Source organism: Brachypodium distachyon, chromosome 1, assembly GCF_000005505.3.
Source record: "Brachypodium distachyon strain Bd21 chromosome 1, Brachypodium_distachyon_v3.0, whole genome shotgun sequence".
Classification (NCBI taxonomy): domain Eukaryota; kingdom Viridiplantae; phylum Streptophyta; class Magnoliopsida; order Poales; family Poaceae; genus Brachypodium; species Brachypodium distachyon.
In genome coordinates, this window is record NC_016131.3 from 29,186,583 (window position 1) to 29,210,738 (window position 24,156).

The 24,156-nt window shown below is 47.5% G+C and overlaps 3 protein-coding genes across 3 annotated transcripts; 1 reads left to right on the top strand and 2 right to left on the bottom strand.

Annotated features, from left to right (window-relative positions):
- Positions 1-6,693: 6,693 nt before the first annotated feature.
- On the top strand, positions 6,694-11,278 carry LOC100840072 (IAA-amino acid hydrolase ILR1-like 6). Its single transcript, XM_010229089.3, has 3 exons — positions 6,694-7,515; positions 8,464-8,589; positions 10,018-11,278. Exons 1-3 carry the CDS (start codon positions 7,033-7,035, stop codon positions 10,831-10,833), a joined length of 1,425 nt encoding a protein of 474 aa, XP_010227391.1. The 5' UTR covers positions 6,694-7,032; the 3' UTR covers positions 10,834-11,278.
- Positions 11,279-15,830: 4,552 nt separating this feature from the next.
- Positions 15,831-16,973, bottom strand: LOC100830907 (thaumatin-like protein). Its single transcript, XM_003563416.4, has one exon. It carries the CDS (start codon positions 16,855-16,857, stop codon positions 16,111-16,113), a length of 747 nt encoding a protein of 248 aa, XP_003563464.1. The 5' UTR covers positions 16,858-16,973; the 3' UTR covers positions 15,831-16,110.
- Positions 16,974-20,629: 3,656 nt separating this feature from the next.
- Positions 20,630-21,897, bottom strand: LOC100831216 (ethylene-responsive transcription factor 3). Its single transcript, XM_003563417.4, has one exon. It carries the CDS (start codon positions 21,638-21,640, stop codon positions 21,074-21,076), a length of 567 nt encoding a protein of 188 aa, XP_003563465.1. The 5' UTR covers positions 21,641-21,897; the 3' UTR covers positions 20,630-21,073.
- Between the last annotated feature and the right edge of the window lie 2,259 nt (positions 21,898-24,156).

Here is a 24,156-nt window from a genome sequence, read left to right on the forward strand (position 1 = left end):
TTGACCAAACTTATAATACTCCCTCCGTCCAAAAGCAAGTGACTCAAATTTGTCAAAATATGGATGTATCTATACCTAAAAAGCGTCTAGATACATGTAATAAAAAGTCACTTAATATGAGACGAGGGAAGTAGCAAATATCATCATCTACAATATATCAAATCATTATAAAAAAAAAAGCTCTACCATAAAATATTTTTTCATAGTGTATTGATTTGGTATAGTAGATGTTGATATTTTCTCTATAAGTTTTACAAAACTTACGGTGATAAATTTACTTATGTGACTCACAATTTGTAACCGGGGTATATGTTCAATCTTGTCACCAATCTTCCTTTCTTCTCTCTCTGTCCTGGGCCTGTTGGGCCAAAAGTCTATGAACATCTGCATCATGCCACGGCAGTTCGGGTGGAGAGCCACAATTTTTAATTTTTAATTTGAGTGAAGGAGAACCAGAATTTGACGGACACCACAACGTACAACATGTTTGTTGGGCTAAAGGGTCGAATGCTCGGAGATTATGGCTCTTCAAAATATTCTACTTTCAGAAGAAAAACAACAAGACGGCCCAATGGCCCATATCTTCTTCTCTTTCTCTTTTTTTTTTACCACACTCTTCTTCTCTTTCTTTTGTACAGCACCATGTCTTCTTCTTTGTGATCCACAAGAAATACCTCGGGATGCCGTTGGATAATCAATGCCCGTTCCCCATCCATTACCCATGGAATTGGGTCGGGTATGGGTAGAAAATATTTTGCCCAAAAGATGGGTCGGGTGTGGGGAATTGTCCACAAAGGAAACGAGTAAATGGGTACTGGAGTAATAGCCAAGCCTCAACCCAAGAAGGCAAGAAAGATAAAAAAGGAATCATAATCCTTCCGTATTGGAGAGGGATCTCCTGACTTAAAGTCGGTGACTTTACGCCCCACCTGTCTGGATGGATCCCCAATCCTTTCGTATCCCAAATTTACCAATCGTTCGAGGAGGTCGTGGGCGGCGGCAAACATCAACGTGCGGGCGGCGGCCGGGCAGGGGGCGGGCGGCGGCCGGCGCCGACGGGCGCGCAGGCGGCGGCCGGAGGCAGGGCGGCGGCAGCCAACCGCTGATGGGAGCGCGGGAGGCGACCATGGCGGTTCATACTCTCCTCCGCCTTCTTTCCGGCCCCTCGACTACTTCGATCCCCATCCTGATCGACGGCGACGTGCCTCGACGCCACGGCACGCGAAAGATCGGTGCGGGTAGGTGGTGCTGCTGCGGTTGCGGATTTACCTGCATATAATTAACCGATTTTGTGTCTGGATTTGCCATTGTTTAGGTGGTAGCATGGTTTGTATTATTTGGTATGAAATCTAAAGACCTCTTTGGATTGAAGGATTTCATAGGATTTTGGTTGGGTTCTTACCCATAGGAAATTTTCCTATAGAGACTCTTTGGTTCAAATGAATTCATTCTTCCAAAATCATATGGATTGGTTTCCTACACCCTCTTCCTATGGGAATTTTAGCAAGAGGTCTAACCTCTTGAAAAAATTCCTATGTGTCAATGACAGTGTGGCTTATACTAATGCCTATACAAGATCCATGTATTTTTCCTATGCTGCAACCAAACAACTTGTATTACTGATTCCTGTGTTTTGAATTCTCATAGGTTTCAATATGTCATGGCATCATATTCCCTTATTTTTCCTATTCCTCTGTTTTACAATTCCTATGATCCAAAGAGGCCCTAAATTTGTTCTGATGATTCAATATTGTCCTAACTAGCGGGTTACTCGCGCAGATTGCGCGGCTAGACTTATATAACAAATGATATTTTTATATTTTTAATTTTGTTTTTGTTGTCTAATAGATTAAATTCTGTATTTCCTCTGATTCATAATAAGTGTTTCTGATTTAGTACAACTATGGATCGGAGGGAGTATGCAATTAGATGTATTATATCTGGAATTATTCAAAGATTTTCATAAAATACTTGATTTGTTTTTTTTCACCTACCAAAATATATAATTTTGAATGCTTAGATTAGATGGGTCATTACATGTTTTTGCAAGAGAGTTTTGTTTTATTAACATCATGTGCAATACAAAAGTGTTAAGCTTCTACACGTAACATATGTATGTTTCAATTTCTATGTTAATTTTTTATTGTAGATATTTGAAAGATGTTTAGATCTATTTTATCCTTAATGTTTTTGTAAGCATTGATTTTTATCCAGCCCAATTTGCATCTATTGTGCCCATCACCCTTTTGCTTGTATGACTTTTACAAAGAAAAATTACGTTTGACACGAAATCTCCCTTATTTTGTATTATTGAAATTCACAAATATGACTATTAATTGTCAACAAAGTTGGTTAGCATTTATCTTTTACTCTCCTCCCCGATAGAGTATTCTCGGAAGCAAACTCGAAGTATTAATTTAGAAAATTATCCGATAATCTTTTTCCGTACTCTTGACTTTGTATTATCCGCATAGTAATTTATTTTCATTGCTCGATGGGTGGTACTCTTCTTTCCCAATTTATAAATATTTTTATCTTTTTTCCTTTTCCTAAATTACATGTCGGCTTGGTAAATCATGTTTGTATTTTTCTTTTTCCTCTCCCTGACTTCTGCAATTAACTCTCTTGCACGCAGAGAACTCAAAGAGTCCCACTTAATGGCAGCTTCCATGAGTAGTCTAATTGGTTCCATGTACATCTTGAAGTAATTAAGTATCATTAGTATTCGGATGGAATACACTTAGCGACGAAACTGATTATGAACTTGCATGTAGATCTTGAAGTGATTAGGGGTCCTCGATGAGTTGAGAAGAGAGGGCCTATTTAGTAGACTCTACAACTTGAAAGCTGTTAAACATAGATCGAACTCTCATTCTATTTTTGTCTATTGATATATCACAGCAAAAAGTGGAATAAGTTGACATGGAGATAGCATTGCATGCATGAACTTGACCTAGAGATTACCTAATTGATGCGAGAAGCAACTTGGGAAAATTTGTTTGGGTTTCATTTTTTGCGCAGAAGTTTGGATTGGCCCTGCATAGGATTCGATGAGCGTGTGGCTGGGTCCATGTGTTGGGCTGTTGGCTGAGGAGACGCCGGTGGCCGGAGAGGATGAGATTGCCGTAGGTGCCGGACAGCCGGGCGATCGATCCATCGGTCGTTGCCTCGTTGGCTAGGCGAGAAGAGGATTAGATGGTCACGGGTGTTCCGGTGTTGTGTGTGGAATAGCGTGGGTTGGCGGCAGGGGATGGCCCTGTATTTAGTTCTCTGCATGCGTACGTATAGCACCTGAACTCCAATTGCGTGCGTACAGTACCTGAACTCCGTATAGCACGTGAACTAGATATTAGATACCCACTGGATATGGGTAAAATGTGTAATGTGCAATACGGGAAGGATGAATACGGGGATTTTTTTTCTTTGGGCATAGGGAGGGCAATGCATGGTTAAACCCATACCCTCCCCGACAGCACCCCGAGAAATACCACCACTGTACACCACGTGATCGCGTCTCTCACGGTTAAATTACCGGAGATGAGTATAAATAATCCGCGCCAAAACCCCATTATTTCCTGTAGAATCCATCTGAAATTCTTGTGCTCTGCCTGACGCACTGGAACTTAACAAATTTTCCTTCTAGTGGGGCGTTGCCGTACTGTGTTCGGTCTTCTCGAAGAGCATGCATCTTGCACGGTGGGGTTGCTTCGATCTTTTCCAAACGTAAATCATTTCTGTACCTATGTGCGTGAAAATGTGCACGTGCTAGAGGAACGTTATTGGAGATGCGCGAAGAAAGAAAGACAGAGTTGTACGAGATATTTGGGACTAGTGCTTTTCGAAGACACCGCACGTAGGCTAGTTTTCTCCCAGCGGCGGCGCGTGCGGTAAAGAGTGTGGCGGCAGAGAATTTCACCAGAATGTTTTAGATCCTTGATTTGGACGCCGCCAGTCCGCCGGCGTGGAATCGATGATTATCCGTCTCCTGGTCTCTTTTTTTTTTTTCAAGTCTCCTGGTCTCTGCAGCAGGCTTAATCCTTGACCAAGTAACGGAAAACGGAGGCTCACAAAGCAGTCGCAGGAGTTGGAAGACACACCTACGTCATGACGCTGATCTCAAACACCACGACAAGGGAAGAGACGCCAACCGAAAAATATTGTCACGGCTTTGGACTAGAATTAGTTCAAAACCGTAACAATTTTTATGAAATGGAGGGAGTAAGAACTACCCAAAGTTAACCAGACAGCATCAGGAGACCCCTAAAGGCACAGATATCATTTGCCTTAGTTGGAAATGGCTGCGTACCGTTAATTCTGTCATGTGGGATATGGCCCCGTGCGATGCAAGTCTGCCGCCCGATAGGGAAAGGAGATGGCCCTCGGTATATGGCCCATGCGTTCTTCAGTCCCCTTCCGATCGTACCCTCCTTTTGGCACTATTATACGACACTGGTGTGTGTAAAGGAATTAGGAAAGGTCACCACTCACAAGGTGTGCTTATCTAGCAAAACCCAGTGGTTAACTGACGGACTGACAGTGACCCGTCAGAGCCTGGACGAGATCAGACGCAAATTTAGAAACACCACACTACCAAGACACTCTAACATACGAAAAAAAAATCCTCTAGCAAGCACGAGCTCTTTGCTACAAGTAGAGACAGACCTCTGCAGGGCAGCGGTGCAGCAGCGCTGGTCCCAGGAGGGAGCGCATGGACCAATTTCCAGGGTAAGGAGATGGATCACCTGCGGGCGAAAGGGATCGATCGATGGCTGCTAGATCTCCGCCGTTTCGTGGTGGTTCACACAGCCTCGCACAGCGTCTCCAACAACTTGACTTGGCCACGGATGCATATGGACGTATGGTGATTGCGTGGAGCGCCGGCGACGGTTGTGTCCAACTTGGCGAGAAACGCAGGGGATCGATCGATCCTGGTGAAATTGGACACGTTGGTGGATTGAGACTTCAGATTAGATTGCTGTGTGGATGAGCACTGATTCGAAGAGTGCGTTTCAGTTCCATCCACGTTGGTTGGAATTTTCTTTTTCGAAACGGACGTTGGTTGGAATTATTGGCTTCCACAAAATAATGCGGGGACGATATTATTTATTCCTGTGGAGAATAGTGCGTTATATTATGAAGGAGACTTGATGTCCTCTTAAATAAGGTAAGCTAGCTTGATTAGAGGTGGAACCAATGAGGAAAACGTGTGGTAAAATGCGATATTTTGTGATCTTTACGAATAAAACATGATTGGTTTGTGTTGAGCGCATCTTTAGATGCAGAGGTCGGATATTTTCCAGTTAGGCTCCGTGGGTGGTAGTAATACGGAATAGAACGATCGATCAATTCCCGTATCAATCGCTCGTCTTACTCCCTCCCTCAAGTTGGATCGTCTGTCTGTCCCTGAGTCAATCGGCGAGCCACTCTGAATTCCGGTCGGCTGAGGCGCTGATCCAATCTCCGGTCCGGCCCATCCCCTACTCCCCACCGGCGATCAATCCGTATGCCCTAGACGGACGGGCCTTGGAAGAACGAAGCCACGCAGTCATGAGCTCGGGACCGGACAAACCGACGATATCTCTCCGTTAAATATGTTTGCGCGTTTTTTCCCCATAGTAACCTAACCGAGACGGTCTCGTTAAAGTGGGTTTACTGCTGGTGCCCGAATCCGTTTCTCCTCCCCGCCTCCTCTTTTTTACTTCGATTGTAAGATTGTAAGATTTTGTTGTTTCCGTTCCGTATTGGAATGGAAAATGAGGGAGAGGCCCGATTCGAAGAAAAAAATATGTTTGCGCACAGACTATACTTCTTGCCATGTCAATTAAATATTGTTCATATATTTTAATGTGTCCGTTATATTGTTACTTCACGCATGGTCACTCCAGTGCTACCGGTTTCGCACACCAAAATTTTTGGGCAATGAAAATCAATGATCAAAATTGTAGTGTAGTAGTTACGTCCCAAAACGCCAACTTTGTGTAAACCGGGAGATCGCCAACTTTGTGTAAACCGGGAGATCGCCAACCTGAATTGTTTCCACCAGGTGCAGGCGTCACATTTATCTGAAACACTGCCTTGAAGCACCCATACCCCAAACATGGAAGAAAACGAAGACAGCAAGCAAGCCACTAGTATACCAGCTAGCTGCCAAGCTGGTGATGACCCCAAAAATGAATACATGCGTCCAGCGTGAGCCATCTCGGTGCCCCAACATCCGCATGCATCGCTACAAGAAAAATTTAAAAGGCGCCGTGTGCAGCCAGTGGTTTTGCTGTTCTGCACCGCCGCCGGGTTACCGGCATTGAATTCCAGCAACCAGATGCAGCTGATGAGGAGGAAAAAAAATCCCCTTAATCAAGGAAACGTTGCGGAGATTACCAGCAAAAGGCGACCGTTTTTCCTATGGGCGGCGCTAGCTGCTGAAGCTGAACGCATGTGTCGTTTCTCCGATTGCCATTGCTACTTACCATATGCTCTCTTGGTCACACTAAAAAAATCCAAGCTTATCCCATGCTTTTGCGCCAACTGCCAAGCCATTAGAAAAAAGTAAGAAAGCAAAGGCTCACGCTAGCATAAACCATAATCTAGCAATTTATCTGCTAACTCTGGTGCCGATAGCAACTTGCACGCACCTTTTCCTTTTTTTTCTTCTACTGCAGGGATGTCGATCGCAACGTGATTACACGAGACACCCACATGAGACACAATCTAACAGGGCAGTGCTAATAGGAAACGCACGGACTCAGTTGGGAACCATCAGGGCTCCACTGGCGCCGTCACTGTCGCGCGGGCCCCCACCCCGGAGGGCTGCAAATGATGCGAGAGCCAAGCCGTGATACAAGCACGCGGGGCAAATTGAAAAGGAAAAGAGCCGGAAAAAGGGACGGCTTTTATTTTATTGCCCTGTGAGTTGTGACAGGTGGCTTAATTTAATCCCCTTCCATTTCGCCCGTCTCAGAAGAAAGAGCGAGAGTACGTTGCCGCTGTGTAGGCAGTGCAGAGCAGAGCAGAGCTCGCGAGCGCAATTACGCTATGGAGAGCACAAGACGGCATGCGGTTTTCGGGCTTCTCTTGCTGCCGCTCCTTGTTGTGTCCGCGGCGGGCTCGGTGCCGGCGCCGGCGTTCTTGGAGGAGGACGTGATCCTCGGCGCCACGGTGGCAGCCTCGGCGGCGGGCTCGATGGGCAAGGGCGCGAACGCGAGCACGAGGAGGAGAGCCGGAGGAGGAGGGATCGGCGTTTGCGTGGGAGGGGAGAAGTGGAAGGAGGAGATCGCCGGGATGGCGGGGCGGGCGGAGATGGGGGCGTGGCTGAGGCGGGTGCGGCGGCGGATCCACGAGCGGCCGGAGCTGGCGTACGAGGAGGTGGAGACGAGCCGGCTGGTGCGCGAGGAGCTGGACGCCATGGGCGTCGCCTTCCGCCACCCGCTGGCCCGCACCGGCGTCGTCGCCACCATTGGCACCGGTCGCCCGCCGGTCGTCGCGCTCCGGGCCGACATGGACGCGCTGCCCATCCAGGTACACACCCCTGCTCCTTCCTAGCTACTACGCCAACACGTGCTTCCTTTTTAATTTTTGTACTTTTAAACGACGAACGACGACGACGACTCATCATGCAGCGTACTCATCTTCTTGTTGCTTTGAGTCCCGTTATATAGATATTGTTTTTGTAGAGTTCAAACACGTGTTTTATTCTGGTTTTTCGAGATGTTTATCTTCTTTTGGAATTCGGAGAGTGGACAGCCACTTGGTTGATGCGATGATCACCAATGCACTAACTTTTCTTCCCCTGAAAATGGCCGATTTCCTGCAATTTCCGTTTGGCCTTTGCTCTTCATTCACCTGAACACGTAGTTTGAGAAATTTTGGGGTGGGGTCGATAGTCCGTGTATTTGCACGTGCTTGTTTGTGTGGGGTCTGGTCACACTGGTCCGTCCTTACAGATAAGAGTGGGAATAAAAGGTTCTGAAATGCGGTCTGGTGTGGCCGTTTTGGAACAAGTCTCCCTGACTTTTGCAACCCAGCTGCAATTGCTCGCGGATATGAAAAACAGAAAAAATAGCTTTGCTACATTTCTATTGAAAGCTTTACAACACCATGACCAAATGTGTATATACATGAGCAGGAAAGCAAGAACCCAAAACAAAATGATTCCACGCCGATGCCTGAAATGGCACCTGTCGTTGGTTAAATCCCAGGACGTGCAAGCCGCAATTGCCCAGCGAAAACCCCCTCTTTCTGAGTGCCCAGAACTGGCAGCTTTCACGTCCACTAGAAAGCAAAAGAGACTTTTCTGCGAACCTCTTTATTTGTTGCATCCCATCGCCTTTTGTCTCTTCAACAACACCTGACTGATGTTTACTACAGCACTCTCTTCATTCTTGTACAATTATTTCCGAACTGTTAATCAAATTCTGTTTGACACGGCTCTGTTTCTGCTTGTGCCGGTTGGGTCGATCATCTCAGGAGGCTGTAGAGTGGGAGCACAAGAGCAAGAACCCGGGGAAGATGCACGCGTGCGGGCACGACGCCCACGTTGCAATGCTCCTCGGCGCCGCCAGGATACTCAGCGCTCGCCAGCACCACCTACAGGTACGTATAACGCCAACAGGCCAACTCCTTCCCTGAAGGGTACCGAATCACTCCATTATTATTCAGTGGCTTGCTAGCAATCTGCCCGGCTCTCTGAACTTCCAGTGGCTCTCTTATCATGATCTAGCTGTAGCTAGCGGTACGTTTTTCGTCTGTCTGCACGCCACAGGTCTCGCCACTCTTGCCGTGCAAGGGACTTTATGTATGTTCCTGATCACTACGGTAGCTTCTAGCTGTCCTGTGCTGATGTGATTTGCGGTTTGGGAGGAGTACTACTACTAGATTTGCTTTGGGGAAAGTAGATCCAAAGGTGCTTAGCTAAATCATTATCATAAGACTGTAATACTAAGATATATATAGCTAGGCACGCCTGAAGTGTGCAGCTGTGGTCTTGAAGTTTGTCGGGGTTGGGTTGGTGCGGTTGTTCGTGCAAGGCTCCGCAGTCATGGTACGGAGTACTACTATAATTTTCAACTGGCATCTGTCTTATTGCAAAAATGGAAGAACTTTGTTCTTCTTTATAAGTTAAAATCTGTTTTATCAATGCTTTGCACGCTGGCTGGTACCGCATTCCGTCAATTTGGTTCGCAGCTTTGGAAGCAAGGATCAGATGCCCCCTCGTGGTTAGCTGAATCCTTGCATTATTACTTTTAGCGACCGCAACTTGTGCACACATGCTGTTTATACATCATATATGACTAGTTAAAGTGTTTAGGCCCCTCTCGTAAAAAAGAACTGATATAATAGTTAGATGTGTTGAGGTGCTCAAAGCACTGATTCTCCCTCAGTGATTGACACGTTCGGAAATTCAGAAAGTGAACTTGATATGTTTAAACTCTTGACCTAACTGAGACCCCCAATTACAAGATGCAACTATGCGCAAGTGTCACTAAACCGAGCCTTTGCAAAGTGCATTCCCGCGAAAAAAAAGAGTGGCGTAGAAATTAAACAAGCCTGGTCCCTTATTGTTATACTACGTGTTGCCATCAAAAAAATTTTGTTACCGTCATTTATTTTCTTTGGTACGTAGTAAACCTGAAGAGCAGTGTAACTCCTTCCATCCATACAGAACAACAGAGTTCTTCAGTTAATTGAGAAAACACACCGGTGAAATTGCCGGCCTACGACAACCGTCATTTGACTCATTTTTCATCGGTGGCCGTGACAGTAAGATGCACGTTACTTTACCTCACCGGGCACATGTTATCCTGTCGATGTGAAATTTGTGTCGCCGTGTTCATCAAATCCGTCCCTACACCAACCACTCCGTTAACCTGTCCGTGGCGACGTACGGAGTCCTTCCTGCAGCAACCATAGGGCCCCAAAGTTACACTTCACCTTCCCAAAGTTAATAATCCTTGCTGCTCTTTGTCACGAGAACGAGAAAACTGAATCGTGTCGACGACAACTTGGTTTGTAATTGCGCAGGGCACGGTGAAGCTGCTGTTCCAGCCAGCGGAGGAGTCCGGCGTGGGTGCGAAGCGGATGATAGAGGACGGCGCCCTCGAAGGCGTGGAGGCGATCTTCGCCGTCCACGTGTCGCACCAGCACCCGACCTCCGTCATCGGGTCCCGGACGGGGGCCCTCCTCGCCGGCTGCGGCTTCTTCAAGGCCGTCATCCGCCCTCTCCGCCCCGGCAGCGGCGACCCAGTCCTTGCCGCTGCTTCCACCATCATCAACCTCCAGAGCCTCGTGTCCCGCGAAGCCGACCCGCTCGACTCCCAGGTGGTGTCCGTGGCCCAGGTCAACGGCACCGGCGACCAGCCGGAGCCGTTGGTGCTGGGGGGCACGTTCAGGGCGTTCTCGAACGCGAGCTTCTACCAGCTGCGGCGGCGGATCGAGGAGGTGGTCACGCTGCAGCCGCGGGTGCACGGGTGCGAGGCGGCCGTGGACTTCTTCGAGGACGAGAGCTTCTACCCGCCCACGGTGAACGACGGCCGGATGTACGAGCACGTGAAGCGCGTGGCGGGGGAATTCCTGGGCGCCCGGATGTACCGCGACGTGGCGCCCATGATGGGCGCCGAGGACTTCTCCTTCTACTCCCAGGTCATCCCCGCCGGGTTCTACTACATCGGGGTGCGCAACGAGACCCTGGGCTCCGTGCACACCGGGCATTCGCCCTACTTCATGATCGACGAGGACGTGCTCCCCACCGGCGCCGCCGTGCACGCCGCCATCGCCGAGAGGTACCTCGCCGCCGCCGCTGCCCGATCCCTGGACCTGGTCGAAGAACAGGAATTGTGAACTTGTGATCGATCGACCCGATCGAGACGCGAGTCCGGTTATTTCCGTTGTTGAATTAATCGGTGGACCGATGAACGCATCGCGTGGTCGGGTGATGGGTCCGGTGCGTGCATTCCGACGGAAAGAGGTGCCTTTTTCGGCCGATCACGCAGTGATCTGGGCTGTTTTTGCCTTGCTCATGTTTGGGGTGAAGCCGGATTCCCTGCGTTGAATCGCGGTCTCTGTTGACTGTTGGGTGCTTCTTGGTAGGCGTCGGGCCGTCGGCTGTTTGAGGCTTTGAGCGTGCGTGTTTCTGCTGCCGCGCCGACATGGGTTATGAATCGGGATGAGACGATGAGCTGGATTTGTAAACATGTAACTTGCCCGTCGTCTTCTGGATATCCTGGGTATCAAGAGGAGGTTTTAAGTGAAGTTTGTTGTTGCAGCTTTTCCTTTTGATTCTCTAGAAAAGCTGCTTTCTTTAGTTTGTTGTGTTTTTTTTTTAGAACAACTTTAGTTTGTTGTGTTGGAGCTGCATGGACAAGAATATGTCGTGGGCCTCAGCAGACGAAAAGAAATGACTTTTGGGCCTTTCAAGATGTAGCAAAATGGAGGAGTACACACCAGAGACAAGAGGATGCTCTGTATGCAGCGTTCGGCCTGGTAAACTAATGAGGCCTGTTTGGAAGATGACTAAACAGGCCTCTAACCCGTCTTTTTTTTAGAGAGAAAAGGAGCAAGCTTCCGATTTCATTAAAGAAATCAGCGTAATTCAGAGTTGTCTAGAGGTTCCAACAAGCGAAAATTAAAAGGAACTGCCAGGATAACGCCCAGCAGAACCAAACTCCACGCCTCGAACCAAAATTACAGCAGCCTAACAAAGTACCAAGCAGCCTTCAGAAACAACGGCAAACAGCATAAGAAGTGGTCGTTGCAACGCCCCCAGCCGTGCGCCTTGTTCAAGATATCAGTCACCATCCTCCGTAGCACCCAGGACTTCAGTTTCTCTTTTGACTAAAGCTTCTGAAGCGCCGACCAAAAATCAAGCCGTGAACCGTTTCACTAAAGAAAAAAAAACGGAGAACCGTCCATCTCCGGATGGTAAGACTCTGATCAGAAACACCTACACAAGTTGCTTGGATTGATGGTTCCCAGTCGCGGAGCCAGGAGAAAAATGGAGAAGGGGCAATTAGACATCCTGAAGAGGATAATACTCAAATTAAAGAGGACATTAATGGTGAAAATCTACTATTTACGCTTGTGTATTAAAATTGAGTGGGGACATTGGCCCTAACGGAACATGAGCTGGATCTGCCCAATGATTCCTCCCAAAACTCGCACACGGAAGATCAGGAGCAAAAGATTGGAAGAAACTCTAGATCTTCCGTATGAGTTTTCGGAGGAATTTCAGCAAAACGCTTACAACTACTCCTTCCCTACACAAATAATTTCTAGAATATGTCCTAAGTCAAAAAATTTAGGTTTGACCAACTTTGTTGTAATATGTGGCAATACATATAGCATCAAGTCGGTATATTATGAAATCTAATGATACTAATTTAGTGTCATAAATGTTGCTATGTCTTCCAACAAAGTCACTCAAACTTTTAATATATTTGACTTAGGATAAAATTAGAAGTACACTTATTTGTAGATGGAGTGAGTACGTGAGACCATCTTTGGTTGCGAATGACGCGAAGCGAATGGGAAGGCGCATAGGCTAGCTCTAGTATCTTGTATAAATGTTGGTTGTTATGTTTGGCTGAATCATCCACAACAAATCTTTATGTCCGTGTATATATATACATTTCTACTTCTCTGTTTCATAAAAAATGGCGCGGCTTTGACCTAATAAAGATTAGGTCGTTTCTCTTAAGAATAATAATTCAGAACCTCCTTCCTTCAGAAAAATAAGTTTAATTATATTGTTCTTTCCCGCTCAAAAACAAATTCAATTTATCTTCTTTAGGACCTCTATAGGGAGAGAGTACAAATCATCAATAGTAGTACTTTCTTCGATCGATAAAAAGTTTCATCCGTTTTGTACTAGGTTAGTACAAATTTTATACTCTCTCTGTCCAACAAAAGATGTATAAATGCATTTAAATTTAGTCAAAATTGAGACATCATTTATTGATTGGAGAGAGTATTAATTTTTTTTATGGATCGGAGAGAGTAACAACCAAGGCTGTCGACTTGTCGTTGCTAAGAGTTGTTACTCGTATCTAACAAGCACAATTATAAAGTATCAAGTAATCCTCGTGAAGCCCTGCTAACCGTTGACAGATGGCAATAACCTAGAACGAATAAACCAAACCGCGACTTGCCAGGACCTTTTCATCAAACATCGGTCTGATCGAGATTCGAGAATGTCCATTTCTTTTGGCCTCTGAAGACTTTTTGCAGGGGACAAGAACGCCAGAATACCGTGGTGCTGGGAGAGTTTGGAGTTGCCATTATCGCGACGAATTAACAAGACATTGGCGAAGGGCGGATGTGCGCTCGTGCACTCCATTCCAAATCCGGGAATCGTGTGACCGGTCGTGTCAACTTTTGGCTTGACGCATCCCTATTTTTCGTGCAACAGAAACGACCCCCGATAGAAAAGCAGCCCCTGCCGTGCCATAGCCGCCGCCGCCCTCGTCTTCTGGCCGGCCGGCAAAGAACGACGTCTTTGGTTCCTCTGGGCTTCGTGCTATCATAGGTTTTTAAATTAGGTTTTGATCAACCGAGGTATTATGGTGATGATGATGTCACTTTGTGGGTCAATAATAAGGTTTTTCCGACTCCTTATCCACCTCGTCAACGGCGATCCTGTCGGTGGCGTTGAGGAGGGCGGAACAGTTGGTCGCGTTCTTCTGGAGCGGTGGATCTAGTGTTTGTGTTTTGCAGGTTGTCTGCGTGTTTCGGTTTATTGGTTCTTTTTTCGATTGGTGAGGCTGGACCTGTTTCGACATCAACGTGAAGTTAATGCGGCTGGTCTTCTCGAATCCTTCTGGCCGGATCTGGGATGGTCATCCAACTCTCTTGGTCGTTTTCTTCTCCGGGACAATGGTCTGTTTCTCATATCATGGTCACCAGCGACTTCTGGGTCCAACCGATGACTTCACGGCTGCTACGTCAACAATGTTTTCGATTCAGAGCCCAAAAACAACATCGAGTTTCGTTCACGGCGTGCCACCGGCGAGTGCAGAGGAAGACAACGACTTATTTACAAGTACTCGGTGTAAAAAATTTTTACTTCAAAAATGGTTCTGTAAAAGTTGGTAGATTTAAATATGACCTTGACATTTTTGAAAAAAACTTTTGGCTTAGACGAGGATGCAAAGTGATCAAAATACTACTGCTCGTTCTCATTCAACATACATTGGAAGAAGATATTCCTCCGTCCCGAATTAACGTTAGATTTGCAAAGATTTTTATAAAAATCCACGTCTAATTTGGAATTAAGGTTGTATAACAATTCAAATCTTCATATTTGACGCACTAAAACTTTCAAGCCGAAAACGAACCCACCACGTCAACAAAGAATTTTTTTAAAAAATCGGTAAAAGACTCAAACTAAATATGCAGCTGACAAACCGCAGACCATGCGATGCCGTGCAGCGCTTTGGAATTGGGTGTTTGGAGGCGATCACTTTGCCCGCCTATCACATCATGCATTCATGCATGTGCTCTCTGCGTTCCTCCCCTCTACCGTTTGTCCATCTGTACCTACGATCACATGACCCGAAGAAAAAGAGCAGAGATCAAAAAGGAGGTCACGCCTGATCCATCATGTGACCTGCTACGGCGTAACGGGGGAACGATCGGTCCGCGTAGTTGTTGGATCATGAGCATATTTGGTCTGGATCCCCTCTTAAAAAAGCTTGGATATCCCGTCGCGTTGTGTCTCTCTCTATATCTCTGCAGATTACTTTGGTCTTTCACGGCTGAGATCCAACACGAAAGATCTATCTTCAGTCGTAACGATTGCGAGGCGCCGTATCTGAAAAGAGCCGTTATAGCGCGCTACGAGACGAGAAACCATGGTACAACGCTTTGAGCGTGAGTTCGTAGTGCCGTGCGACCCTTCAGCGTCGATGCACGGCAACTTTCTTTCCCACCTCGTGTAAGTGGCTGCACGGCCAAGTTGGTACGTACGTTATTGTGCTTGCGCTGCCCCGAAAAGGAAACAAAAGCTGGAGTAATCGACTGCACTTCGCTTTGCCTGGTGGACGTACGTACGGCTGAACCGGTCTGATGCGACAACGTTCATCAGAGGATCCTAAGTTCCCTAATAACTGCAACGTGCCACACGTACTGCTTCTGGCTCGTGCTACCGACTAGCTTTGTGGCAGTAGCAGAGAGAGTAGTACATCAATGTTTGGAGTGCCAACGAGCTTGTCGAGTCTTCGTTCATCTGCCTTGCTTTCAAAAGCTAAGAAAAATCAAATCGACTGAACACACCAGCAGCCAGCAGCCAGCAGTGCTACTAGCTCGTACCAACATTTGAATTCAAATCTGCTATTGAATGTTTCTTGTAAGTTATAAGTTTCCAAAGAGGTTCTCCGTTTTCAGCGGAGATACACAGTATACGGGATTTTTAGGATCAAAATATCAGCTGGGTGAAATGGAGCCCGGCTTTGGGAGTTTTGTGGCTGCATTTTGCGGAGCCCGATGACCTTTCGGTCGGTCTGTCTGTCCTTGGCCTCGGTTTAGCCCCGCCTCGAATCCTGCTCGTCCTCCTCCATTATGATGTTCCGTGACAAAAGCTCCTGCTACCAGCTAATGCGGCGCCCTGCACGACGCCCTACGGACGATAATCGTAGCCTGGCCAGATACAGGGATGCAGTGCTCAGTGGTCAAGTTTCAGTTTCAGATCTGAAGAACACTTTTACAGTACAGTACGTGTACATTCACAGATCTGAACAACCAACACCCTCTCCGCGCTCCACGCGCTTGAGCGAAACCAAGATGCAAAAATCCCAAGCAGTTGGGCGCAAACGCAAGCACAAAGGAGCACAAACACCATCAACGAGAGTCCCAAGTAAAGAACATAATTTCTAGCATATACCCATATACCAGTCCAGGGCCTCCAGGCCCCTAATACAAAAGCATCACCAGTTTCACCACGCTACAATACTCGCTAGATACTAGTGTATTATTATCCCGACGCTAACACGAGATGCAACGGCAGCGAGAAGCCGAGAACTAAGAAGAACAGCGCAAGCACGCGGTGGCTCCTACTGAAACACGGTGCCTCTAGCCGTCGGTGAAACGCCATTTTCATTTTGCTCCATGCACCGTTTAGCTGGATCAGCGGCGGTGGGGGCAGAAGGTGACGACGTAGGAGGTGCCGGGGGCGCAGGTGAGGATGGAGGTCGGGTCGTCGTAGGCGTAGGAGTAAGCCTTGGGGCACGCCTGCTTGAACAGCTTCGAGTACGCCGTGGGCTTGCACGTCTGCGGACCCCCAAACTGGCCCGTGCAGCAGTACTGCGGCGACCCGTAGGCCGCGCACGCGCTACGGCACCCCACGACACGCCCACCGCCGCGGACGGCGAGCCCGGCCGGGCACACGCGGTTCAGATCGCTGACGCAGCCAGCGGGGAGGCAGTTGGTGCCGGACCCGTGGTACGGCGTCATGGCGATGGGGATGTTGTAGCCGTCCACGAGGCTCACGTCGTAGAAGTCCTGGGACGTGCTGCCGGATGCTCCCAGGGTGATCTCGGCCAGGGTTGCCGGCGGGGCGCCGCCGGCGCCGTTGCAGTAGAGCGCGCCGCCGCAGTCGCCCGTGGCGCACTTGCCCCGGCCCGCGGCGTCGAAGCTGCAGCCCTGGCGGCCCCAGACGCGGCCTGACCAGCCGGCGGGGAGGCGGATGGATGTGGCCCGGTTCGGGAGTAGCTGCAGCCCGCCGCGGGCCAGGATCTCCTTGCCGGCGCCCGGCTGGATCCCCGGCCACACCGTCTCCCCGCACCGGTTGTACAGCGCCATCGTCGCCGCCGACGCCTCCCGCGCCGCCAGGAGAAGCGCGAGGATGGACACCAGGCCTGCAACCGTTGCCATTGTGTGTTTGTGTATTCTGAGCTGGTTGCTCGCGCACTCACTCACTGCTGGACTGGAGAGTGGAGTGAGGATGGGGACGATTTTGTGGGGTTTCTGGTGTGGTGTATTTATTGAAGGGTTTTGGGCGTGGGAAAGGTTGGTGGCAGCGGCCAGCGGGAGAGGGTTTTGGCAAGCTGTAAAGTTTGGGGATCGGCCTACCGGCTTTTGCCATGTGAGAGTGAACAGAGTGTTACCGTTCGTGACACAGAGCCACAGAGGAGGCCGCAGAGGGCACACCTACTGCTGGTAAAATCGTGGCCCTGCGTCGACTTCTTTTCCTTTTCTTTTAATCGTGGCACATCTCACCCGGTAATTCTTCATCCTGGTCTCTTCCGTTTCCGGATGGGATGAACCGAAGAACACACGAGGAATTCACGTGATAATCTCCTGCATAACGTCCACCACCCTCCCTCATTTAATGTTGCCAGCGTACGGACAAGACAAGTTTCAGACGCGTTAAATGTCTCCGCTACCGTGAGCGTGTGCGCGCAGCTGGGAGTATCTGTGCTATTCATGCTGGTTTGTACTAATTGAATGCTCGTGGCCCGGCCTGCTGTGGCTGTGCTACTCTTTGCTGTGTAGACGCGGCTAGCGATCTGCGGGACACGCCTGCGTTGATGTGCACATGTGCTGTATGGTTTGGGGACTGCCTGTGGCTTCAGGCCTTCATCCCGTGACATGTCCAGCCAGCTCTGCATGGCATGCCGATGCCACCATCTGCTCCTACAAATCCTCCTACACGGATGCGGACATGGATAATTGACAAAGGCATGGGTCCATCGATGCCGTGCCATAGAACCGTGAAGTCAACTGAACCAGGACCGACGTCAAGACTGATTTTGAAGCATCGATGCCGTGTCCATTATTTTGTTCAAGTGTCTTGGGCCCTAGGAGGCGCCGATGCCTTGCAAAGTCGGCACGGTAGCGCGCGCGAGGAGATCGGTCTGATGATCTTTTGCCGCAGATCGACCGGGAAGATGGGGTGCAAAGGGCCATGTGTATGCGGGCAGGCGGCGACGCGACGGTCGTTGAGAAAGGCAGCGGTGAGAAACGAAAATAAAGTGAGGGGACGCCGGGCAGAGAGATTCCCCTTGGGGCCGCGGCAGCATGGTCTGTCGTATGCATGCATGTCTCGCCTCGATCTGCGTGCAAATGTCAGGAGATAATTTCGACGGGAGAGAGACGTGGGAGAGGAGGAGGAGGAGAGTGTGAACGCGAAGCGGTCAAGCAGCCTGACTGAGTTCGCGCCGTATCGGTTTGCAGCGTGTGCTGGCGTGGGCTGCCACTCCGCTGCAGCTACAACCTACAGGCGACTCACCGGCGCAGGCACAAACCGGCGGGCCGGCGCAGTTACAATTGTGTAGCAGCCCTGTCAATTTTGTTAACTACGAGTGGTACACTGCGGAGTACAAAAATGTATGTGTGGCTGACAATATTTTTCAAGAAGATTTGGAACAGACGGTTTGCGAACAACCGAGTGTTTAATTTGCTTCGAATGAAGATCGCTCGAGGATTCTGGAATCAAGTACGTAGAGAGCAGAACGACCAATGCTATCAAAAAGAAGAGAGAGTGTTTTTTTTTTCATTGGACAAAAAGGAAGGTTGGAATGCTTCGCAGCCCAACAAAGGCCCAAGACACTAGAATCTTGTTCACTGACTGCCCAAAGGGCAAGGCCGAAAGAACATAGAGAATTAAAGGCCGAAAGGTCGAGTTCATGACACTCTAATTTCGTAATTTCAAGCAAATAGCCCGAACTCTGTTTGCGAGGGACAGGTGAGATGGCCGGAGACACTCATCTTGCGCCAAGAGTTACCACGGTTCTTTTTCTTGTTTTTACTCTGCATTTAAATAAAAAATGAACAGGAATTCTTGGTTTCATAGCCCTCCGTCTGGTATCGTGCCTCTTTTAATCAAATTGAGAAGTTTCTAATGGTATACTTTTTCAAGGTATAACCTATCATCCCAATTTTCAGAATGTAGGATGTGCTAGGTTTCGTTAAAAACAAAACCGGCAACTACCATTTAATATGAAACCATAAATTACTAATAAGTACTTTTTCAAAAACAAAATTATGAGTCAAAGTCCTACTTTAGTGGAAAACTATGGAGTGTTCTATTTTTCCTTTCTTCAATCAGCTTAATAAGAAATCAACTTGTATCAATCAATCTAATTGCTTAAATAATTAGACGCAAGATAGTCTAAACAAAGGAGTACATATAATAATAACCACTAATATGTAAGAAGAATTGAAATCTATTATTATTATATTTAATAACGTCCCTTTTTTGTAGGTTATTCCATAGTATTCGTTTTTACTCAAATGAGTTTTGGTAATCCATCGATATTGCAACAATTTATATTGAAAAGACAGTATCCATTTTATTTGATAATTCTAAATTCGTACATAGTACAATTAAGAATATACTCCTGTCTTTTAAACTGAAAAGAAGAGAGTAGCAGTTTACCTTTCTCTATAGCATTTCTGTATTATTTTTATGCATTTCAAAAAGACTACCGTGTTTCTGCTTCACCTGACAATTTTGGCTTTTCCAGTTCCGTACATAGGATCTTCGCTTCTGTTCCAGTCTATTCATGCAGTATTGAAGTGAAAAAGGGGCTGCATTTCTTTCCAAATGAGAGAGAAAATTCAGTTCCTACCAGGAACGAAATGCGTAGAAGATTCTTGTCAGGCAGTCAACTCAAGGTAAAAAGTGTAATCCTAGCCAGGCGTATCCTGTCACTACAGTCCAGGCAAAAAATACATCAGCTCAAAAAAGCCTGCACCAGCAAGGGCGTTTGGGGTTATCAAATAAATAAATAAAAACTATAAAAACAAGGGCGTTAGGTTTTTTTCTACCCTAGTTCTGCTACTTTTTAGGACCAACCAGAAATCCAGGACACATCATAAATTAATAATAAACCGGAAAAGGTCCAAGTCAATGTTTCAGTATATACTAGCTTACCCTTTCTGAGCCTAGTCACCACAGGAAGAGTTTTTCCAACAAGTACAAGTCAATGTTTGTTTCGAAAAGGAACTTCATATATATCACATTATGACAGGAAAAGGGAACCATTGCATCCAACTTACATAGCAGTATAGCACCATGAAGCTAGAACAACCAGTTAGAACATATAACTCCTTGGGTTCACTTCAACCTCGAGCTTTGAATTCCACAAATCATTATAGGCAAGTGAAGCAAGCATGAGACGAAGGAGCGACGTGTGTGTGTGTGTTTGCATTGGGGAAGAAAATTACCCAAGCACATGGATCAGCACACATGTCTGTGAACCTCCGAATATGACTTCCATAACCATATCCACTTGCAAGTCTGCAAGAGACAAACAGGTCTACATTTCCATCCCAATTATTCAACAGGAATTGCTTCAAGGCTACAACATATGATCAAATGAAGCAATGGCTCTTACACGAGTACTTGCAAGAAACGGCAAAACAATTGCTAGAATATCTCTCCAAAGCTTGAAAGAAGAAACGCTGCAGAAGTCAACATTTCAATTAGAACATTCAGATAATACAATCCATTAAACTTGTAATTCCATGTATACATACCTTTGACAGTTTGTGCGCTCTCAGAGTCTTGACCATGCGATATACTTTGGGTCAGCTCAGAAACACAAACTTGAGATAACAAAACAGTAGCAACTGCATCATCTATAAGTGATCTCTTAGATGCATAACACTAAATGATTTTCAGATAATCCATCATATTAGCTGCATATGATGGTTGTCAATTCTATAGATTATACAGCTCAATTTTTGCTCAGTCGTACAAATTTGACAGGATGAATCAGTAGCAATCAGCAACTACATGTATATAAATATTTTCTCTTCATTTCTTCAATGACCTCTCCAATTAATGAAACAACAACAGCAACATCACTCGAAATACCACAGAGAAAGATAAGGAAAAGCTCAGATTTCCTCGCTCGCAGCTTACACCACTGAATTATTCACATATCGAATCAACGTGGTAAGAAAATAAAAAAGAAGAAGAAGAAAGAAAGTAAAAAAAAAGCAAGAATTATCCATTCCTAGCGAGAGAGAGAACACCACCAGATCATCATCGGAAGAAGGACCAGAGCAGAACGGAGCGGGGGCAGCGCTTGTCTCGGTCTTTTTTCTAGTTCCCCCTCCCAATCCTTGCTATTCTCATGAGCTAGAGGCGGAGCAGCGTGTCGTAGCGGAAACTCATCTGATCGGCCTCGGCGGAGGCGTCGGCCCCGTCCTGAGGGGGCGGCATGTTCAGATCGAACGGCAGCGGCGAGCGGGAGGCGGCCGCGTCGTCGCCGTCGTCTTCGCAGACGGAGGACGAGGAGCCACAGTAGCTGCGGCAGTCCTCCTCCTCCTCCTCCTCCTCCCCCGTGATGTCCGTCGGGGCGGCGCTTCGGGCTACGGCCGGGGCGCGGGGGGCGCCGCCGCTCCAGGACTCGACGGTGCTGCTGTGGCTAGAAGTCGCGGCCGCCGCGGGGGGCCGCGGCAGCGGCGTGGCGGAAGGGAAATTGGTGCGGGCGGTGGGCCCGCGGAGGTTCCTGGCGGCGGTGTCGTACGCGCGGGCGGCGTCCTCGGCGGAGTCGAAGGTGCCGAGCCAGATCGGCGTCTTCTTCGTGGGGTCACGGATCTCGGCGGCGTAGCGCCCCGACGGCCGCTTCCGCACGCCGCGGTACCGGATCTCGACCTTGGGCGAGGCCTGCGGCTGCGGCTGAGGCGGCTTCGCCTTGCGCATCGCGGCCCCCGGGGCTAGAGGCTAGGGTTTGGTCAGTGGCGTGTTTTCCCCCTTTGGTTCCCGTGGTTTTTGTTTTCCCCTTGCTGGGCAGAAGGGAGAGAAGGGGCAGGCAGGCAGGCAGGCAGCGTTTGCTTTGGTTTCTCCTCCCCCACCTCGGCTCGGCTCTACCCGCCGCGTTGCCTTGCGCCCCTCGCTGGTGGTGGCCGCGCTGCTGCCAATTCTGCTTCACCACAATTTCTTTGGTTTCGCCTTTTCCTATTAAAAAAACCATAGCGTCGATTTTGGGTTGGCCTGCTCCTGTTTCTTATGGTTGGGCGCCGCGCGCAGCTGCAGCCGGACGGAAGGGGTACCACGCGGTTGACATATTCGGCTGCGTGTAAAGTTATTTCAAAGGATCTATTTGTCTCGGCGGGTGTTTCTGTGAGCTCCTTATTAGAGACTTCAACGTCTACCAGGCGGCTTAATATTTCGTCACAACAATCTAACAATTAGATGGATGTCAAATTGATTTGCCAATGTTTTAACTGTGTCTATAAAAGTTACTAGCTTTCGGTAAATTTTGCACCGCTAAAATGATTCTGAGACAAAATAGGATATGATTTGGCTGCTGGCCATTCTGCTCCACCACAATTTCTCCTTTGGTTTTGCCTTTTTCCGATTAAAAAAACCATAGCCTGGATTTTGGGTCGGCCTGCTCCTTGCTCCTGTTTCTTGTGCTTGGGCGCCGCGCGTTGTGATTCTACGGCAGCTGCATGCGGGCGGAAGGGGTACCACGTGGGGTGACATATTCGGCTGCGTTTAAAGCTATTTCAGAGGGTCTATTTGCCCCGGCGGTGTTTCTGTCAGCTCCTTGTCAAAGACTTCAAAGTATACCAGTCGGCTTAATATTTCGTCACGACAATTGGCAGGCAATTAGATGGCTGTCAAATTGATTTGCCATCTTTTAACTGTGTCTATCAAAGTTGCTAGCTTTCGGTAAATTTCGCACCGCTAAAATGATCCTGAGGCAAAATAGGATATGATTTGGCCAGCTCCGCCGGATCAAACTCTTGGTCGTGGCGATTCGATTTGCCCCAAGGAGCATCTCGGTAATGGTGTGTTGTTGGTTTTTGACACCGATCTATTTGAAAACCGGACGACCATTGTTCTCTACTTAATTGGTAATAAAGGATATCATCATTTTTCAAGTTTTCCGGAAAAAAAATCAGCTACCAATGTATGTGTGATTGTTGTAGCCGGAAATCGTTTAACTGAAATAACATTTGGTAGAATTGTTTTCTATAAAATTTCATCCGAAATTCAAATTTATAAGTCCACACATGCACCGTCTCATCGGGATCTACATGTTCTAACAACCGGTGGATCCATGCCATATGACAACTTCCTTTCATCTCGAGCTCTACTATCATTGTCGTGGCATGTTGATGTTGCTATCTCTATTAACACATTACACGCTCTAACTCTAATAATTTATTAGGCCGACTGTATTTCTCCACTCTTTCACTTCTATAAAGAACACATGGACCAACAAAACATCCACATGTGCAACTCTTATCTTATTTCCTCTCCTCCTGCCTGGAATGACATGGTCGTTCTTAATACGATGTCGATTAATTGTGATGAAGTGGAGGAGTATGATGGACCCCACTTAGAATGTGGATAGAAGCGGCAACGTTAATGTGTCTATCCTACAACTCTCTTTGACCACTTTTTCCTTTTTTTCTCCCATGTGCATAAACATAAGAGGAAGAGTATGATCCGCAAGCTGCCAACAATCCTCAAGTTGAAGTTGGAGCGGGTGGCACCGTTAAACGCGTTGAAGCTATCAACAAACCGCAAGCAGAAAGGAGAAGATAGTTGCGTTGACGAATGCGTGCATGCTACTGATGAGTCGCAAGAAGTAGGAGAAGGTACACCCAGTGAACACACACATGCTATCGACGGTTTTCGAGCCAGGATAAAGGTGGGCAGTCGCTGCTGCTCTGACCGCCAAACTCGACGACAGTGACAAGGTCTTCTGAGTTGTCACAATGTACGCTCCCAATTAGGTCAAGGAGTATGAACTATCAACATTGTTTATGGAATCATCCTCATGAAACTCGTGTGGGTAGAGGCAGACGAGTTGAGAGTCTTTCCAACGGTTACAAAGTTGGAGTGGGGTGTGTTTGGATGGAGAACAAAACCATCATGCAAACTTTTTTTATAGTGACCAAAATTTTGACTCTTACCTTTACGGTAACCAATATTTTGAAATGTCGATACTTCTTAGCCATCGCTAGTTAATTTTCTTGCCAGCATTGGTCAAAGAATGGGCAACCAGGATTAGGGTGGCTTCAAGCCAGAAACACCCTCTATCTCAGCATATCATTTTTCTTGAAGCCTTAATCGACGGCGATAACGTGGAAACTAAACAAAAGTTGCACGCTTCCCTAATTGCACAAAACAATTTGTAGCACAGAGGCATACGAAAAATCCCAAGACAACCTCTAAATTGAAAACGAGAGAGTACATTTTAA

Bases quoted from the DNA above. Each gene is read 5' to 3' on its own strand.
- LOC100840072 (XM_010229089.3), top strand. From the start codon at position 7,033: ATGGAGAGCACAAGACGGCATGCGGTTTTCGGGCTTCTCTTGCTGCCG. The intron at 7,516-8,463 runs GTACACACCCCT...CGATCATCTCAG, and splicing joins TGGACGCGCTGCCCATCCAG to GAGGCTGTAGAGTGGGAGCA. The intron at 8,590-10,017 runs GTACGTATAACG...GTAATTGCGCAG, and splicing joins CTCGCCAGCACCACCTACAG to GGCACGGTGAAGCTGCTGTT.
- LOC100830907 (XM_003563416.4), bottom strand. From the start codon at position 16,857: ATGGCAACGGTTGCAGGCCTGGTGTCCATCCTCGCGCTTCTCCTGGCG.
- LOC100831216 (XM_003563417.4), bottom strand. From the start codon at position 21,640: ATGCGCAAGGCGAAGCCGCCTCAGCCGCAGCCGCAGGCCTCGCCCAAG.